This window comes from Dipodomys ordii, unplaced genomic scaffold (genome assembly GCF_000151885.1).
Source record: "Dipodomys ordii isolate 6190 unplaced genomic scaffold, Dord_2.0 Scaffold150, whole genome shotgun sequence".
NCBI lineage: Eukaryota > Metazoa > Chordata > Mammalia > Rodentia > Heteromyidae > Dipodomys > Dipodomys ordii.
In genome coordinates this window covers 1,013,234-1,027,650 of record NW_012267366.1, presented here as the reverse complement: position 1 = coordinate 1,027,650, position 14,417 = coordinate 1,013,234, and the positions used below count along the sequence as shown (strand labels likewise).

The window sequence follows — 14,417 nt, the reverse complement described above, 5'->3', positions numbered from 1 at the left end:
TCATCTGGGACTTACCATTTGCAGAGAAAAACAATTCACTGAAAATATACTTTGTGATATCCTAAGTCTGGAGGATGCAAGTAAAGGGTACAAACAATTCCAAACTGCTGAAACTTGTGCTTTGTGTGGTGATATCAAAGGGGGGAAATCTAAAATAAGCTGGTCCTGGAAGAACTTACTTGAGTTTGAATGAGTAGACAGCCCTCTACACATTTTGCTCACTCGTTCATCTCCCCACAGCCCTGCCAATAGCATCTTCCCTGAGCACTCCTGCGCACTATTAGTCTTCATTATCCACTGAATGTAAATTCATACATGTCACCACTGACACACACACAAGGCCCTGGCTTCCATAGCCCTTGCTCAAGTGTTGCCTGGCTCCCTTGTCTAAAACGGAACATCTTTTTCCTCCACTGCCCTTTTCCTGAGCCTGCTTCCCCAGAAGCTGTCAATGTTTGATACTCTGTGCTTTTTACTTCCCACATCCAATTTCTGCTCCTTCTAGAGTATAATAGCTCCACTTATTGAAGAAATAAATGTAACCTCAAAGAAAGGGGAAAATGCTGAAAATATAGCATAATGCTACACACTTTGGAATTAACGTTCTAGGTAGGAAGTTGTCAACAGAATGAGCAAAAGTAAAGTATCTGGGCCAATCTTTCTGACTTGCCGTGTGTGTGTGTGTGTGTGTGTGTGTGTGTGTGTGTGTGTGTGTGAACAGAATGAGCAAAAGTAAAGTATCTGGGCCAATCTTTCTGACTTGCCGTGTGTGTGTGTGTGTGTGTGTGTGTGTGTGTGTGTGTGTGTGTTCTGACTTGCCCAGTGTGTGTGTCTGGGCCAATCTTTCTGACTTGCCGTGTGTGTGTGTGTGTGTGTGTTCTGACTTGCCCAGTGTGTGTGTGTGTTGGGGTTTGAATTCAGGCCCTGGAGTGTGTGTGTGTTAGGGTTTGAATTCAGGCCCTGGATGCTATGCCTTAACTTTTTCGCTCAAGTATAGCACTCTACCCTTTGAGCTACACCTTCAATTTCCAGCTTTTTGCTGGTTATTGGAGATAAGAGTCTCACAGGTTTGTCTTCCCTGGCTGGCTTTGAACCATGATCCTCAGATCTCAGTTTCCTGACTAGCTAGGATTACAAGTGTGAGCCATCCTGGCATCTGGCTCCAATGTCCTTCTTTTAAGGTAAATGACTTCTTTAACCAAACTGTTCCAAGATCCTGCAATGAGTCTCTGCCTGTATGAGCCGGGAGCTCTCTGTGCTCTGCATTTTTTCTAATTATGGAGAGATAGGTGATTCTTTAAATCTGTGTCACTGTGGCTACTGCTTGTAATTTGTAGGAAACCCTCTTTTGTAAAGTAACACTGGGTTTCCGAAGACTGTGCCATTCTTTCTTAGGCCACCCATTTCTCACTGTGTGCCCTGGGTAGAGAGCCCAGCATTCTCAGTGGGCAGCAGAGACGTGACTTTGGTTATTCAAACATATGATTGTGGGAATTTTTGGGTTGACTATCAGTATTTTAACAAGCATCTCCATAAATAAGCATTGTCATTGGTCATATGTCTATAGTTATTGTGATCAAATAATTCATTAGAGTGTTATAGAAACTCAGCAGTTACAATTATGCTGTAGACTTTAAAGCCATAGCTTCTTAGTTCGTGTCCTCATGATTTAACAAAACTTATTTAAACTCACTAAGGCTCAGTTTTATCATCTTTACCATTATATCATATATATATATGTATATATACATTATATGTTTCTCTAGTTTTGATATTATTATAATAAGAACATACTATATATTTGTAAGTATATACTTTAGGTTCAGTTCACCTTCCTTACACTTAGATTCCACATCCACATATTAAACTAACCTTGAATAAAAAGTTCTCCCAATTAAAAGTTAACATCTAGCTGGGCATCGGTGGCTCACACTTCTAATGCTAGCTATTCAGGAGGCTGAGATCTGAGGATTGTAGTTTGAACCAAGCCCATACAGTAAGATCCATCAGACTCTTATCTTCAATTAACCACCATGGAAATGGAGCTATGGCTCAAGTGGTAGAATGCTAGCCTTGAACCAAAAAGCTCACAGACATAGCACCCAGGCTCTGAGTTCAGCCTCAGAACAGGTACACACACACACGCATGTGCATGCGTATACACACACACCAACATCTATATTGAACCATCTTGTCATGCACACTGGAGTTTTAGACCCCAGGCCCAACTCCTGGGCTCTCATATGTCAAGTCTGCCCATTTGGCCCTATATACCAAGTAAAGTGCCAGTAATGGTGAAGGGAAGGAAAGGGAGATTTATTAACTGGCACAGGAAGCCATGGATAGATAGTACTTCGGCCATTTTAAGAACATGGACATGAGGTTTAGATTTAAATAGACAAAGAATTAGGGAGGGGGCAGTAATTCATAATTAAGCAGACCTCGTCACAAGTGTGAGCATTGTTTCCATCTTTAATTTGGGAAGTTGTTATTGCTAGTGCTGATGTTCCTTTCCTCTTTGTAAACATGGTATTAATAAGTCCTGCTCTTCTAAGGGTTCAATATGATTGCAAGGTGAATGCCTTCGATGAAACTTAGATACCCAATGGACGCAAGGGAGGTATAAGTTTTAGTTCATTCATGGGCCTAGATAAGAAGTTAATCCTTTTGAGCAAAAGCAGCTTTCAAGCACTTTTTATATAGTTATTCCATAAGCAGTTTGCATTCTGTTAAGTATTAAAAATAATCTAGAGATTATTCAAAGTACACAGAACCATGTGTGTAAAGGATATGAAAATATCATTGTTATTAAAATAAGTTTAGTACACTATTTCAATAAAACATTTGGTGCCTACAGGAGTTCCTGAAATCATATTTTTCTTATACAGTGCTATTCTTCCTTGAATATTATGTAAAATTGGGCAAAAATATTGATCCCTTCATCATGTCATTGTATGTATTCGCTCAAAAGGTTGTGGGCCAGCCTCTGGTGCGGAGTAGCCTCTGAAAGTGCATTTGCACTTTTATAGCTCATCCACACAACAGCAATGAGCAGGAAACAGAATTTTCCCTGTTACTGCCATGCAAAAATTTTTAAAAGTTCTATGTGTTCCTGTTAAAAAAAAGAGGAAGTCAAATCTTTGCTGCCACTTTCTAAGCAGTTTTCTTCAGCCTCTGTATTTATGTACGCATCATCAGAAAAGATCATCTGATGCGGCAGCTACATGAGATTTAATTTTTGCAAGTGTCTAGGAAATCCGTGGCTTTGACTATTGACTAAGAGAGAGGATGAGGTTTGTAAGAAGCAGGCCAGCTGTGTAACTGTTGTTTTTCCCTTGGCCCTCAGGGTGACTTCACCTGGAACAGCATGTCAGGCCGAAGTGTGCGGCTGAGGTCAGTGCCCATCCAGAGTCTCTCAGAGCTGGAACGGGCCCGGCTTCAGGAAGTGGCTTTTTATCAGTTACAGCAGGACTGTGACCTGAGCTGTCAGATCACCATTCCCAAAGGTAAGGTCCCATGTGCCTGTCTGCCTTTCTACTGGGGAACACTGCACGCTTTGTACGGCCTCCCCACACCTCATAATAACACAGGAAGGAAACACTAGCTTCTTGGTCATTGCCTGGCATTTATGTCCATTTTGAAAGACATGGCCAAGCAGGACAATTTGCATGTCAGCTAACACATTTGCCAAAAGGAAGGTCAACTTGGGGTATGAAAAGGGAAGCCATATATATTTCAACAGTTTCCATAGCTTCACAACAACCAACTTACCAGGAATCAGCAGCTTATATCTATAAACCTAGCTACTCAGGAGGTTGAGATCTGAGGATCACAAGCCAGCCTGGGGAAGAAAGTCCATGAAACCAGCAAAAAGCTGGAAATGGAGCTGTGACTCAAGTAGTAGAGTGCTAGCCTTGAGTGCTAAAGGACAGTGCTCAGGCTCTGAGTTTAATCCCTCATGCTGGCACACATGTGCTCTCTCTCTCTCCCTCCCTCTCTCTCTCTCTCTCTTTCTCTCTCTCTCTCTTTCTCTCTCTCGGTCACTCACTCTTACTCTCATTCTTGCTGTATCACTCAGGGAATCCATGCATATCCACCAGTCTATATGGCTTCATAGTAAGCAGCGGGAAAGACCTTTTAGAGGGTTCAATTTAAAGGGTTGGAAAGAAGCGCTATCTGTCTTTATTTGATTTCAAAATCAACATTTGAAGAGACTGTTTACCATTCTGCTAACGTTTCCTTTGGTCTCATGCAAACTCCGAATGGAACATTTTCTGGCAGGTAACTCCCCTTGTATGATTTTTTTTCACCACGTGCACATAAGCTGGGCTTCACCACTGTCCCACTGGAGCACAGCACACCTACTTAGCTGATACTTTCACACAGATCCTGATTCCCACAAACATAAGAAGAATGCATTGGAATTCTTTAAATCCATAGCAGTCTGTGACTGTCACTATCATCAAGACACTTTATGTTTTGTATTAATGTGTAACAGAAGGCAAATGTAAAGCAGAATGAACACATATATTGCTATACTAATACAGTATATCTGCCTACCAGTGGTAGAACTGACCAGTGTGATTGCAACTTAAAAGGAAAGCAGAGGAGGAACAGCAAACGTCTAATAGCTAGATGCCCCTAGCATGAAGGCTAGGAAAAAAATCACTTGGGCAGTTGTAAAAACTTGCCAGATTGCGTGAGTTTCACTCGAGGGCAGCTCTCCTCCCTCATCTGCTTCTGATTGGCTTGCAGGGCGGAGAGAAAGCCCGTCCCTTCCTCACAATTAGCTCACAGGGTTATCCATGCACCTTAACTTCTAGGGCCCTGTATCCTTGTCTTGAAAGTAGACGTTCTTTCCATTGTGAACAAATTGCAGATGTTGGCAAACCCAATTCATATTGAAATGAATTGTGACCTTGAAAAGTTTCTAAAACCTGGAATGAAGGTATATCAGATAAGCTTTCAGTGAATAGATATGCTTAGTAGCTTTGCTTTTAAAAATCCAAATAGTTTGATCATTTCCTGTTTTGGCTTCTCTTAGAAAGCACATTGAATAATTTTTATGATAATGATTTTATTTTTTATTATCTTGAAATAGTGGTACAAAGGAGTTGCCATTTAACAAAGCAGCTTATGAATATGATATATCTTGATCAATGTCGCCCCTTTCAATATTCTCACCCTCTCCTCCCCTCCCCACTCCTTCCCAGAATCTTCACTGAACAATGTTCTAAAGGCTGTCTGCTAGAGGTTCCATTTTCATTGCAGTTTTCTGAGATTGTGTGGTTCCAAGCACCTTCAAGAGAAAGATTCACACTATTAAGCTGTTAGAAGACACTTTTGTATCATAAGTGTTATTTTGGATAGTTTCTAGCAAAATGGGAAGTAATGATTTCCACATACATTTTCTCACTTACGGAGGACAGAAGGAATTGGGTGGCTGGGTGAAAAAAAAATAGGACATACCCCAAGAGTTTCCGAAGCTATTTTCGGGGTGAGGTTAATATAATTGTGGAACATTTATTGACATATTTTGAATATGTGGCCTGTGCCAAGTGCTACGACAGTAGCGCTGGGTTGAATGTGGCCACTTAATCTTATGTAACCGCCCCCCCCCCGCACCCCTCGTGCCGCGCAAGTAGAGGTTTTAAACATTGTCATACTACTCACACAAATATTTTCCCAGGAAAATTTATATATGTTTATTACATATAAACTATAGATATAGATATAGATATAGTAGCCAAGGCCTCGAACTAAAGATATAATACCATATTCGATGATATAATAGATAAAGTGAAAATGGAAAGATAAGCTCACATTTCTGTTTGCTGTCACTTAAAAAATAATTATACAGGGCTGGGAAGGTGGCTCAGTAGTAGAGCACTTGCCTTGCATGCCTGAGGCCTTGGGTTATATTCCTCAGCACCACATAAGCAAAAAGAAAAATGCCAGAAGTGGCGCTGTGGCTCAAGTGGTAGAGCGCTAGCCTTGAGCTGAAGAGCTGAGGGACAGCGCCCAGGCCCAGAGTTCAAGCCCCATGACTAGACCCCCCCCAAAAAAATTATTCAGGTTTCTTTATGGATATATACCCAGCCAGCCCTCTCCTTCCATGTAACTGGCGTTTCCAGGGCTCAGAAGGGTGATATAGCATAGTCATTAGCTATCAGGATTCAACACATAGAGAATTGTGGTCTGGAGGGTCGGGATGTCAGTGAGGTAATTTCCCAAAATGGACTACAGCAGTGAATCCAAAGTACGTGTGAAAAGTTTTGTATTTTCTGGAGCTATAATAATAGATATCAGATAGACGGGCACAGGTACCGGTGAATTACAAGATGGTGGAAGATTGTGTGATATGTCACTGTACTTTGCTTTTCCATCCCAGTAAACTAGGAAGCATTTCATCAGTTTGAAGTAAAGATAGGGAAGAAGACCTGGAAATTTGAGGAAAGAGAAGAAGAATAGAAAAGAAGGAATCTAATGAACTAGCAATGTTGCAGGATTTCAGGGCAGCCAGAAGTCCATCTGGGGTTAGTAACTAAAAATTTAAAATGCAAAATGAACCTCCCAGCAATTCAGAACTGTTAAAACAAAACATTTCGTTTTGTACTTTGAATTCCTTAGCCCTAGTTAGAATTTTCTAGTTGAGTTTAATGAATAGAGTGAGAAGGACATGTCTATGGTCAGCATAATAATGACACTTTCCCCACACACACACAAGACAGCCACATCCTAATCCTTTGAGCCTGTGAATATATTATTTCACATAGCAAATTGAACTTAGTGAATGTGATCAATTAAGATCATTGGGATGGGAGAACATCCTAGATTTTCTTTTTCTTTCTTTCTTTCTTTTTTTTTTTTTTTTTTGGTCATGGGGCTTGAACTCTGGGCCTGGGCGCTGTCCCTCAGCTCTTTAGCTCAAAGCGAGCACTCTACCACTTGAGCCACAGCTCCACTTCCAGCTTTCTGATGGTTTATTGGAGATAAGAGTCTCATGGTCTTTCTTGCCCGGGCTGGCTTTGAATCAGGTTCCTCAGATCTCAGCTTCCTGAGTAGCTAGGATTACAGGTATGAGCCCCCGGAGCCCGGCATTATGGATTTTCTGAGAAGACCCAAACTAGAGAAGGATGTGATTAATGAAGTATGGCCAGTTAGATACAAGGCTGTTTGCTTTGAAGATCAAAGGAATAGGCCACAAGCCAAAGAAAGTAAGTGGTCTATAGAAGTTACAAGGATAAAAGGAACAGATTCTCTCCTGGGGTCTCCAAAAAGGAACACGTGCCTGCTGATACCTTGATTTTAGCACAGGGAGACCTATTTCAGACTTTTACCTGAACAGCTGTAAGATCATAAATTTGAGTTGTTTGTCACTAAGTTTGTGGTCATTTGTAATAGCAGTGGTGAGAAACTAATATAGTATCCAACGCAATGATTGCATGTTGAATAAAAGAAGTTAGGGGACCAGGCATGATGGAACACGGTAATCCTAGCACTCCAAGGAAAAGAGGCGGGTGGAAAATGAGTCCAAGACATACTGATCTCACTATTGAAGCTATTTATAGTACTCTTTCACAGAAAAGAAGAAATTATTTTTGACAACCTCTTTTGAAGACTGACAGTGAGGAATATATTTTACATCCTCAGCCTTGGAAAAATGAACCAAACACTTATCTCTGTTAAGGAACTAAGTGTACCTCCTTATCAGAGATATACTTTGATATTCTCTATAATACCTTCTTCTATTCTCTTCTTTGCTCTATTTTTCTTTTTAGTATTTGTCAGATTCTACTGACTTGATTCACCATTACATTATTACTTGCAAGTTGATAATTCAGTCTTAGGAGGCAGCTCAAATGAAAACTAGGCAATCAAGAAAAGAAACAAAAATATGAGTATGGAAAATGTTTACTTGTTCTTTACAGTGGCTCTGAAAGCCTTGGTAGGACAGGAGCTTCTGTTTCTCTCTGGCTATGGAAATTAACCTAGGGATAGAACCATACCCATCTGGTTAATGCCTGTCCATCTGCAGCCAAACTCTAGGATGGACCCCTACAGGGCTTTCTGGGCTGTTGCATTACTTTCTTTACTAACACCAACCTGGATATGCAGCCCAGAAAAGACGTATGTGTTTTACTTTACATTTTAGCTGTAATGGAGGATACAACCAGGTCAACAGTAGACCATGTCTTCAAAGAGTTCCATGTCAGTTGATAGAGAAAAGACAAATAAGATAGAGCAATGGATATTATCTATCCAAGTTAACTTCAGGGATACTTTAAGATGGAAGCTGCTTCATCCACCTACCTCAGTAAAGGCCAAGATGAACACAGTGATCTTCCCACAAATACTTTTCTAATTTTCTCCTTATATGCTTTCTAATCAGCTCAGGACTTTCACATGTATGGTTCTCAACCGTGTGCTACTCAGAACTGGTACCATACAGGTGCATGATTCTTTAAGCCACAAGCTTTATGCCTCAGTATTCAGAAATGCCTTCTTTTATATTCTCAGAATATACCTTTTTCTATCAGCACCTTGTCTGTACTGCTCACATTTGCTCTCTCTCTCTCTCTCTCTTTCTCACTCACACACACACAGTATAACAACAACAGCTATTGCAAGGCTTTGGCATCTTAGACAAACCTTTTGTCATTGTAGTTTTTAAAATATTTTTGGGGTGGTCATGGGGCTTGAACTCTGGGCTTGGGTGCTGTCCCTGTGCTCTTCAGCTCAAGGCGAGTGCTCTATTGCTTGATTTTTGACATCTTTCAAGGATTTCAAGACTGCCCTGTTCTCCTTGTTGAGCTAGACAACTCAAAGTAAACTTGATAATCACAAAGAAAGTCCTATCCTTGAAATACGAGCAGAAGCTTTAAATTTTGGATCCTTTTCTGGGCTTCTCCATGGGTAAAATAATAAGTATTAATTGAATATTTAAAAGCCAGGCACCAGCTAGGTGCTGGTGGCTCAAGTCTATAATCCTAGCTACTCAGGAGGCTGAGGTCTGAGGATTGTGGTTCAAAGCTAGCAGGGCAGGAAAGTCTATGAGACTTTAATCTCCAATTAACCACCAAAAAAGCTGGAAATGGGGTGATGGCTCAAGTGGTAGAGCCCTCACCTTGAGCAGAAATGCTCAGGGACAGTGCCCAGGACCTGAGTTCAAGCTCAGGACTGACGTGCGCGTGTGCGCGTGCGCACAAACACACACACACACACACACACACACACACACACACACACACACACACGAAAAACAAAGCCAGGCACCAGTGACTCACATATATAATCGAGCTATTAAGGAGATGGAGAATGAGAGAAGCATGTTGTAGGTTTCCAGAAAGTAAAGCTCAGAGACCCTTCCTTCACCCTTAGATGGATACAGTGGCCGGCACCACTTGTACTCCTAAGTCACTTTGGGGGCTAAGAACTGGAGAATCTTGCTTCCACACCAACCTGGGCAGAAAATTCCATGAGACTCCATCTCCAAGAGAGATGGTTACATTGCAGGCCCCCGTTACCCCAGAAACAATGGGAAGCCTAAAATAGACCCCATTTTTAAAAATGACCAGTAAAAACCAAGGCTGGAGACATCACTCTGCTGTTGTTGCATCAGTTCAAACCCCAGTACTGCAAAAGTGATTAAATGCTGTATGGCTCTTGAACCAATCAGACTTTGCAGATTAGTTAAAGGAGTAATCTCTTTTCTGAGTCTTAAGACTGCTGTAGGAGCAGTAATGCCAAAAGCTGTTATTATAGCAACTCTGTAATCATGAGAGAACCAGCCAAAGGACAAAGTGACCCATTGATGATAACAGAGAAAAAAGATGGAAAATCACTGAATTAATGAACCATAGAACTGGCTTACCTCTGGCCTCCTTAGAAAATAAGATGATAAGTTAATTAAGCCATTTTTGTATTGAACTTGCACAATTTTCAGTCAATGCCCTCGAGATTATTTAAACACTTGATTAGTGGGTGTATACAAAATGATTACAAATGGAAAACTCTGGAAAATAAGGAGTTTTCAGAAAGAAGTAGCAACCTAAAGCTCCTGGAATAAACTCAGCCTGCTTCTTGATGTTAGAAAGAGAATTTTACTATTAAAACTCATCAAAAGAACTCATCTATGCTGCTTGGCACTGGTAGCTCACACCTGTAATCCTAACTACTCAGGAGGCTGCAAGCTGGAGGATCTCTATTGGAAGCCAGACTGGAAGGGAAGTCCACAATTTGTCCCCAAAATACCCAGCAAAAAAGTCAGGCTGATGGTTTGGGTTGGGAGAGATGGAGGGGAAGGATGGTAGATGTAGCATTGATGAAGATACATTGAACTCACAAACTGATATGTTGAGTTGAAACTCCTTTGTACAACTACTCAAGGATCATTTAAAATTTTTCAAAAATAAATAAAAAGCCAAGTTGGAGAAGTGGCTTAAGTTACATAGTTCCAGCCATGTGAGCAATGCCAAGTGAGCTTAAGGCCCAGAGTTCAAACTGCCAGCAACACACACACACACACACACACACACACACACACACACACACACACACACTCAGTCATCTATGTCCACTTATTTCTATATTTGATGTAGTTTCTTCATAGTGTTTCAAAGGCAGAGCAGAATAGTTTTAACAGAAAACATATGGCTCACAAAACTGAAAATATTTACTGTATAGAACTGTAGAAAACTTGACCAACCCTTGATTTTAAAGAATAATATTAATATGATGGAGCAAGTCATAGCTATTATCAAGGCAGTTGACCAAACAGAGTTAGGTGGGTTCTGTGGCTCATTATTTCAATGCCTTTCCTTCTTTTTTCTATGCTGTCATTAGTGGGTCACTTTGTCCTTTGGCTGGTTCCCTCGTGATTAGAGTGGCTATAGTAGATCTTGGCATTACTGTTCCTACAGCAGCAGAGAAGAACAATAACTCTTTCAAGCTTGTTTTTTTGAAAATCCAGGGGTTCAGTGGTCTACCACTTGAACTATTTCTCAGCTCTTTTGTAATTATTATTATTTTATTTTTGAGATAACGTCAACTTTATCTGGGCTCACTTGGAATGACAATCCTCATGCCTCTACCTCCTGAGCAGCTGGGATTTCAGTTGTATCCCACCAAATCTGGCTAGCAAGCATTTTGTTCATAGAGAAGACTTTACATGTGCCCTCCTGGTCTTTCTTCTTCTCTTTACATTCCCTAGAGTTACAAAGCTAGTGCCCAAAGAAATATTGGAGTATGGAAATAAAGGGTGGAATTGGTTTGAAATCAGAGTCCTTTCCTGAAGCTAGGATGAAGGCTCAGCTTCTAGTACATGACTACCCAGAGACTGAGCACACAAGAAAATAGGACAAAGAAGACTTGGGATGGGTGAGTGACGTGGAGCAGCATAGAGATGGATTTGGATTAGAAAATACTGATCTATGTAATAACAATTTCCACTTCTGGCATTGAATACAAATGATAGGGTAGAAATTATTCTTACATTCTTTTTATCTTTATTTGTATTCTTATATTCATTCTTATATCCATCCTTATATTTATTCAGCTTTGTCTTATCACACTGCCTTGCATGTGTCTGCTATTCAATAAGTATCTTAGAAACAGAATGGAGTACATTAACTTCAATCATAGCACATTTTTCTCCTATATCATATAGTATTGTTTCCACTGGCCCAAAGGATAGTAAAGAACAAGGAAGGAAAAGGGAAGAATGTAATGCCTAAATAGTTTTCATCTAATTGCCTCATCAGACCAGTTTCTGAATCTGAGGGAGTTATTTTCATGGGAGCAACTGGGAGACATGTTTAGGAATGACTGACACTTAAAGTTGATGGCTTAAAGGTATTTGATTGCTTTCTTCATTGTTCATTATAAACAAAGTAGGTAAGACTAGCCCTTTACATTGATCAAAAATCACCCCCAAAGTAGATACATATACACAATTGTCTGTCTTCACCTTTTCAACTTGAACTACAAACCTTAGCTTTATAATAAGTAATGATGAAACCATCATTTTTTTATAATTCTGGGGGGGGAGAATGATACAAGGTATTTTAAAATCCTTTTTGTTTCTCTACTTACCTCCTTTCTTCCTTTACACTGAAGAAAAGAGATATAGCTTAAGTAAACGCCACCAAAAGCCATTTTTTTCAGTTTTTGTATTTCGAAACTCCTGTCCCTGCAAACACAGGATACCTTCACCAAGTTAAAGAATATTGTTTTCCATTTAGGGACTGTGTGAGACAGATATAAAATCAGATGGCTGAAAGGCTAGGAAAGGAGAGGCCAGCATTTAGCTTATGAAAAGATAGCTGCAGTGCTGCCCTCTTGAAACGTGATCAAAAGCTTTTCAGAAAACAATCTTTTAACTCAAAGAATTTAAAGTTGGACACAAATGACAAGTAACAGATTCTTCTGGAGCATAATTTGATCACGACCAGTTGTTATATTAAGCAGTGATTATAAAGAACGCCTGGTCAAGGAAAAACCAGAGTTGAGCTTTTAAACCCATGGAATCCAAACCATGAGATGAGCTTCCCTGACCTCACGTTTTGACCGAATGAGGAGATGTCTAACAAATCATATCGCGTAATGATTTTCTGTACTAGGAAAACACTTGCTTTGAGATTCAAGAATTCATGAGGGCTGGTGGGTTTTTCTTTTCTTGAATAGCCCTAAGAAAAAAAATTTAGAATTAATTGCCCTGCCAAAATAATTTACACAGAACTGAAACCGGTTTTTTTTAGTGCTTAATTGAGCTAGAAGCATGATGACCTCCAAGAGCTGACTCCCAGGAAAGCAGTGAAAAACTCACAGAATGTTCTTATTTTCTGACCACAACTTTGTTAATTTTACCACCACTTTAACATGTAAACTGTAGGGATTAGTACATTTCACAAGTACTTTGGGGAGCTCAGCTCTAAAGAGAGCCATCTCTATTGCTTAAGAATACAATAGAATATTTCCTTTCCCAGGGAGATGTAGGGACCTTTAGAAACAGATTATGGAAATCTAAGCTCCAAAGGTACTAGCAGGACTTTAAAAAAAAAAACCACAATGTGTAATTCAATGGGATTTGTATCAAGGCAAACAACTTGGTCACCATGTTTCTACTTACCTTCATATCTCAGTTACTATTTATGGAAGAACTGCTAAGGAGAAAGTGTATCGACATGGAAACTTTGATAAACTATAGATTTAGTTAAAAATCAGCCATCTGTAAGATGAAAGAACTCTTGAAGGGGATGTCACTTACATGTACACACACATACACCCACACAAACACATACACATATACATATGCATACACTGAAATCCAAGGTTGAATAGATGAAAGGGTCCATTTGGGCTTGAATACTCTTTAAGCAAGTTACTCACTTTATTTTCCACCTCTGGAGTCCTAGGAAATTGGTAGAAAGAAAACTGTAGGTAGAATCATATTTCTTCATAAATTAAGGGAAATTATTATTTTGTCCCCAATTCAACCTAGTATCTAAAGGCTTAATAACTTGTAAGCATTTTCCATTTTTGAGACTGCATATCACTTGAGCTTGGTAACAAAGGGAAAAGTCAAAACTGCTTCACATTCATGTGATTTGGGCCACAGCTTCCCTCGAGATAGACTTATGCTTTTTCTTGCCAGTCCTGGGGCTTGAACTCTGGGCCTGGGCACTGTCCCTGGGCTCCTTTTACTCAAGCCACACTTCTACTTCCGGCTTTTGCTGTGAATAAATGGAGATGAGTCTCACAGATTTCCTGTCGGGGCTGGTGACAAACCAACATTCTCAGATGTCAGCCTCCTGAGTAGCTAGGTTTACAGGCATGAGCCACCAGTGCCCAGTGATTCTCAGGCATAATTTTGCCCTCTGGGGACATTTGGTAATGACCAGAGACATTACTGGTTATACAGCATGTGGGGGGCAGGTGGAAGGTGCTCTGCATGTAGTAGATAGAGACAAGAGATGCTGCTAAGTATCCTACAATGTACAGGAGAGTTGGCCAAGATAGAGCCTTATCTGGCTTCCCATGTCACTAGTGAGTGCCCAGGCAGAGAAGCCCTGGCACAGAGTATGTGCTTTTTTCTAGAGGGCTACTTGCCATACACTATTCCACTGAGCTCCTCTCATTGCCTATGAATTCCTTTGGTTTGCTTTCTCTAAGAATCTATTTTTCTGGTCAAGTAAATAGTGGGCCAGCTGTGGCTGCGTAATAGGAAAGATGGTGCCAAAGGACATTCCTTCAAACTTCCCTCAGCAGGGTTATTTTTTTTAACATTTGAATGGGCTAGAACCTTCTTTTTAGGCTCAAAATGGTGCTGGAAACTGTAAGACCTGCCCCCACATAAATGGGCACTGTGGCCTACGCTGGCCTGAGGCCAAAAATCCAAGTATGTGTGTCAATTCATC

General features: G+C 40.4%; 1 protein-coding gene across 1 annotated transcript in view; it reads left to right on the top strand.

Annotated features, from left to right (window-relative positions):
• The window catches only part of Arhgap6 (Rho GTPase activating protein 6), a 439,497-nt gene that overhangs the window by 355,934 nt on the left and 69,146 nt on the right, over nt 1-14,417 (top strand). The window contains exon 2 of the mRNA XM_013032153.1: nt 3,347-3,506. Within this exon, the coding sequence (XP_012887607.1) occupies nt 3,347-3,506 (160 nt within the window). The remainder of the gene's footprint in view (nt 1-3,346; nt 3,507-14,417) is intronic.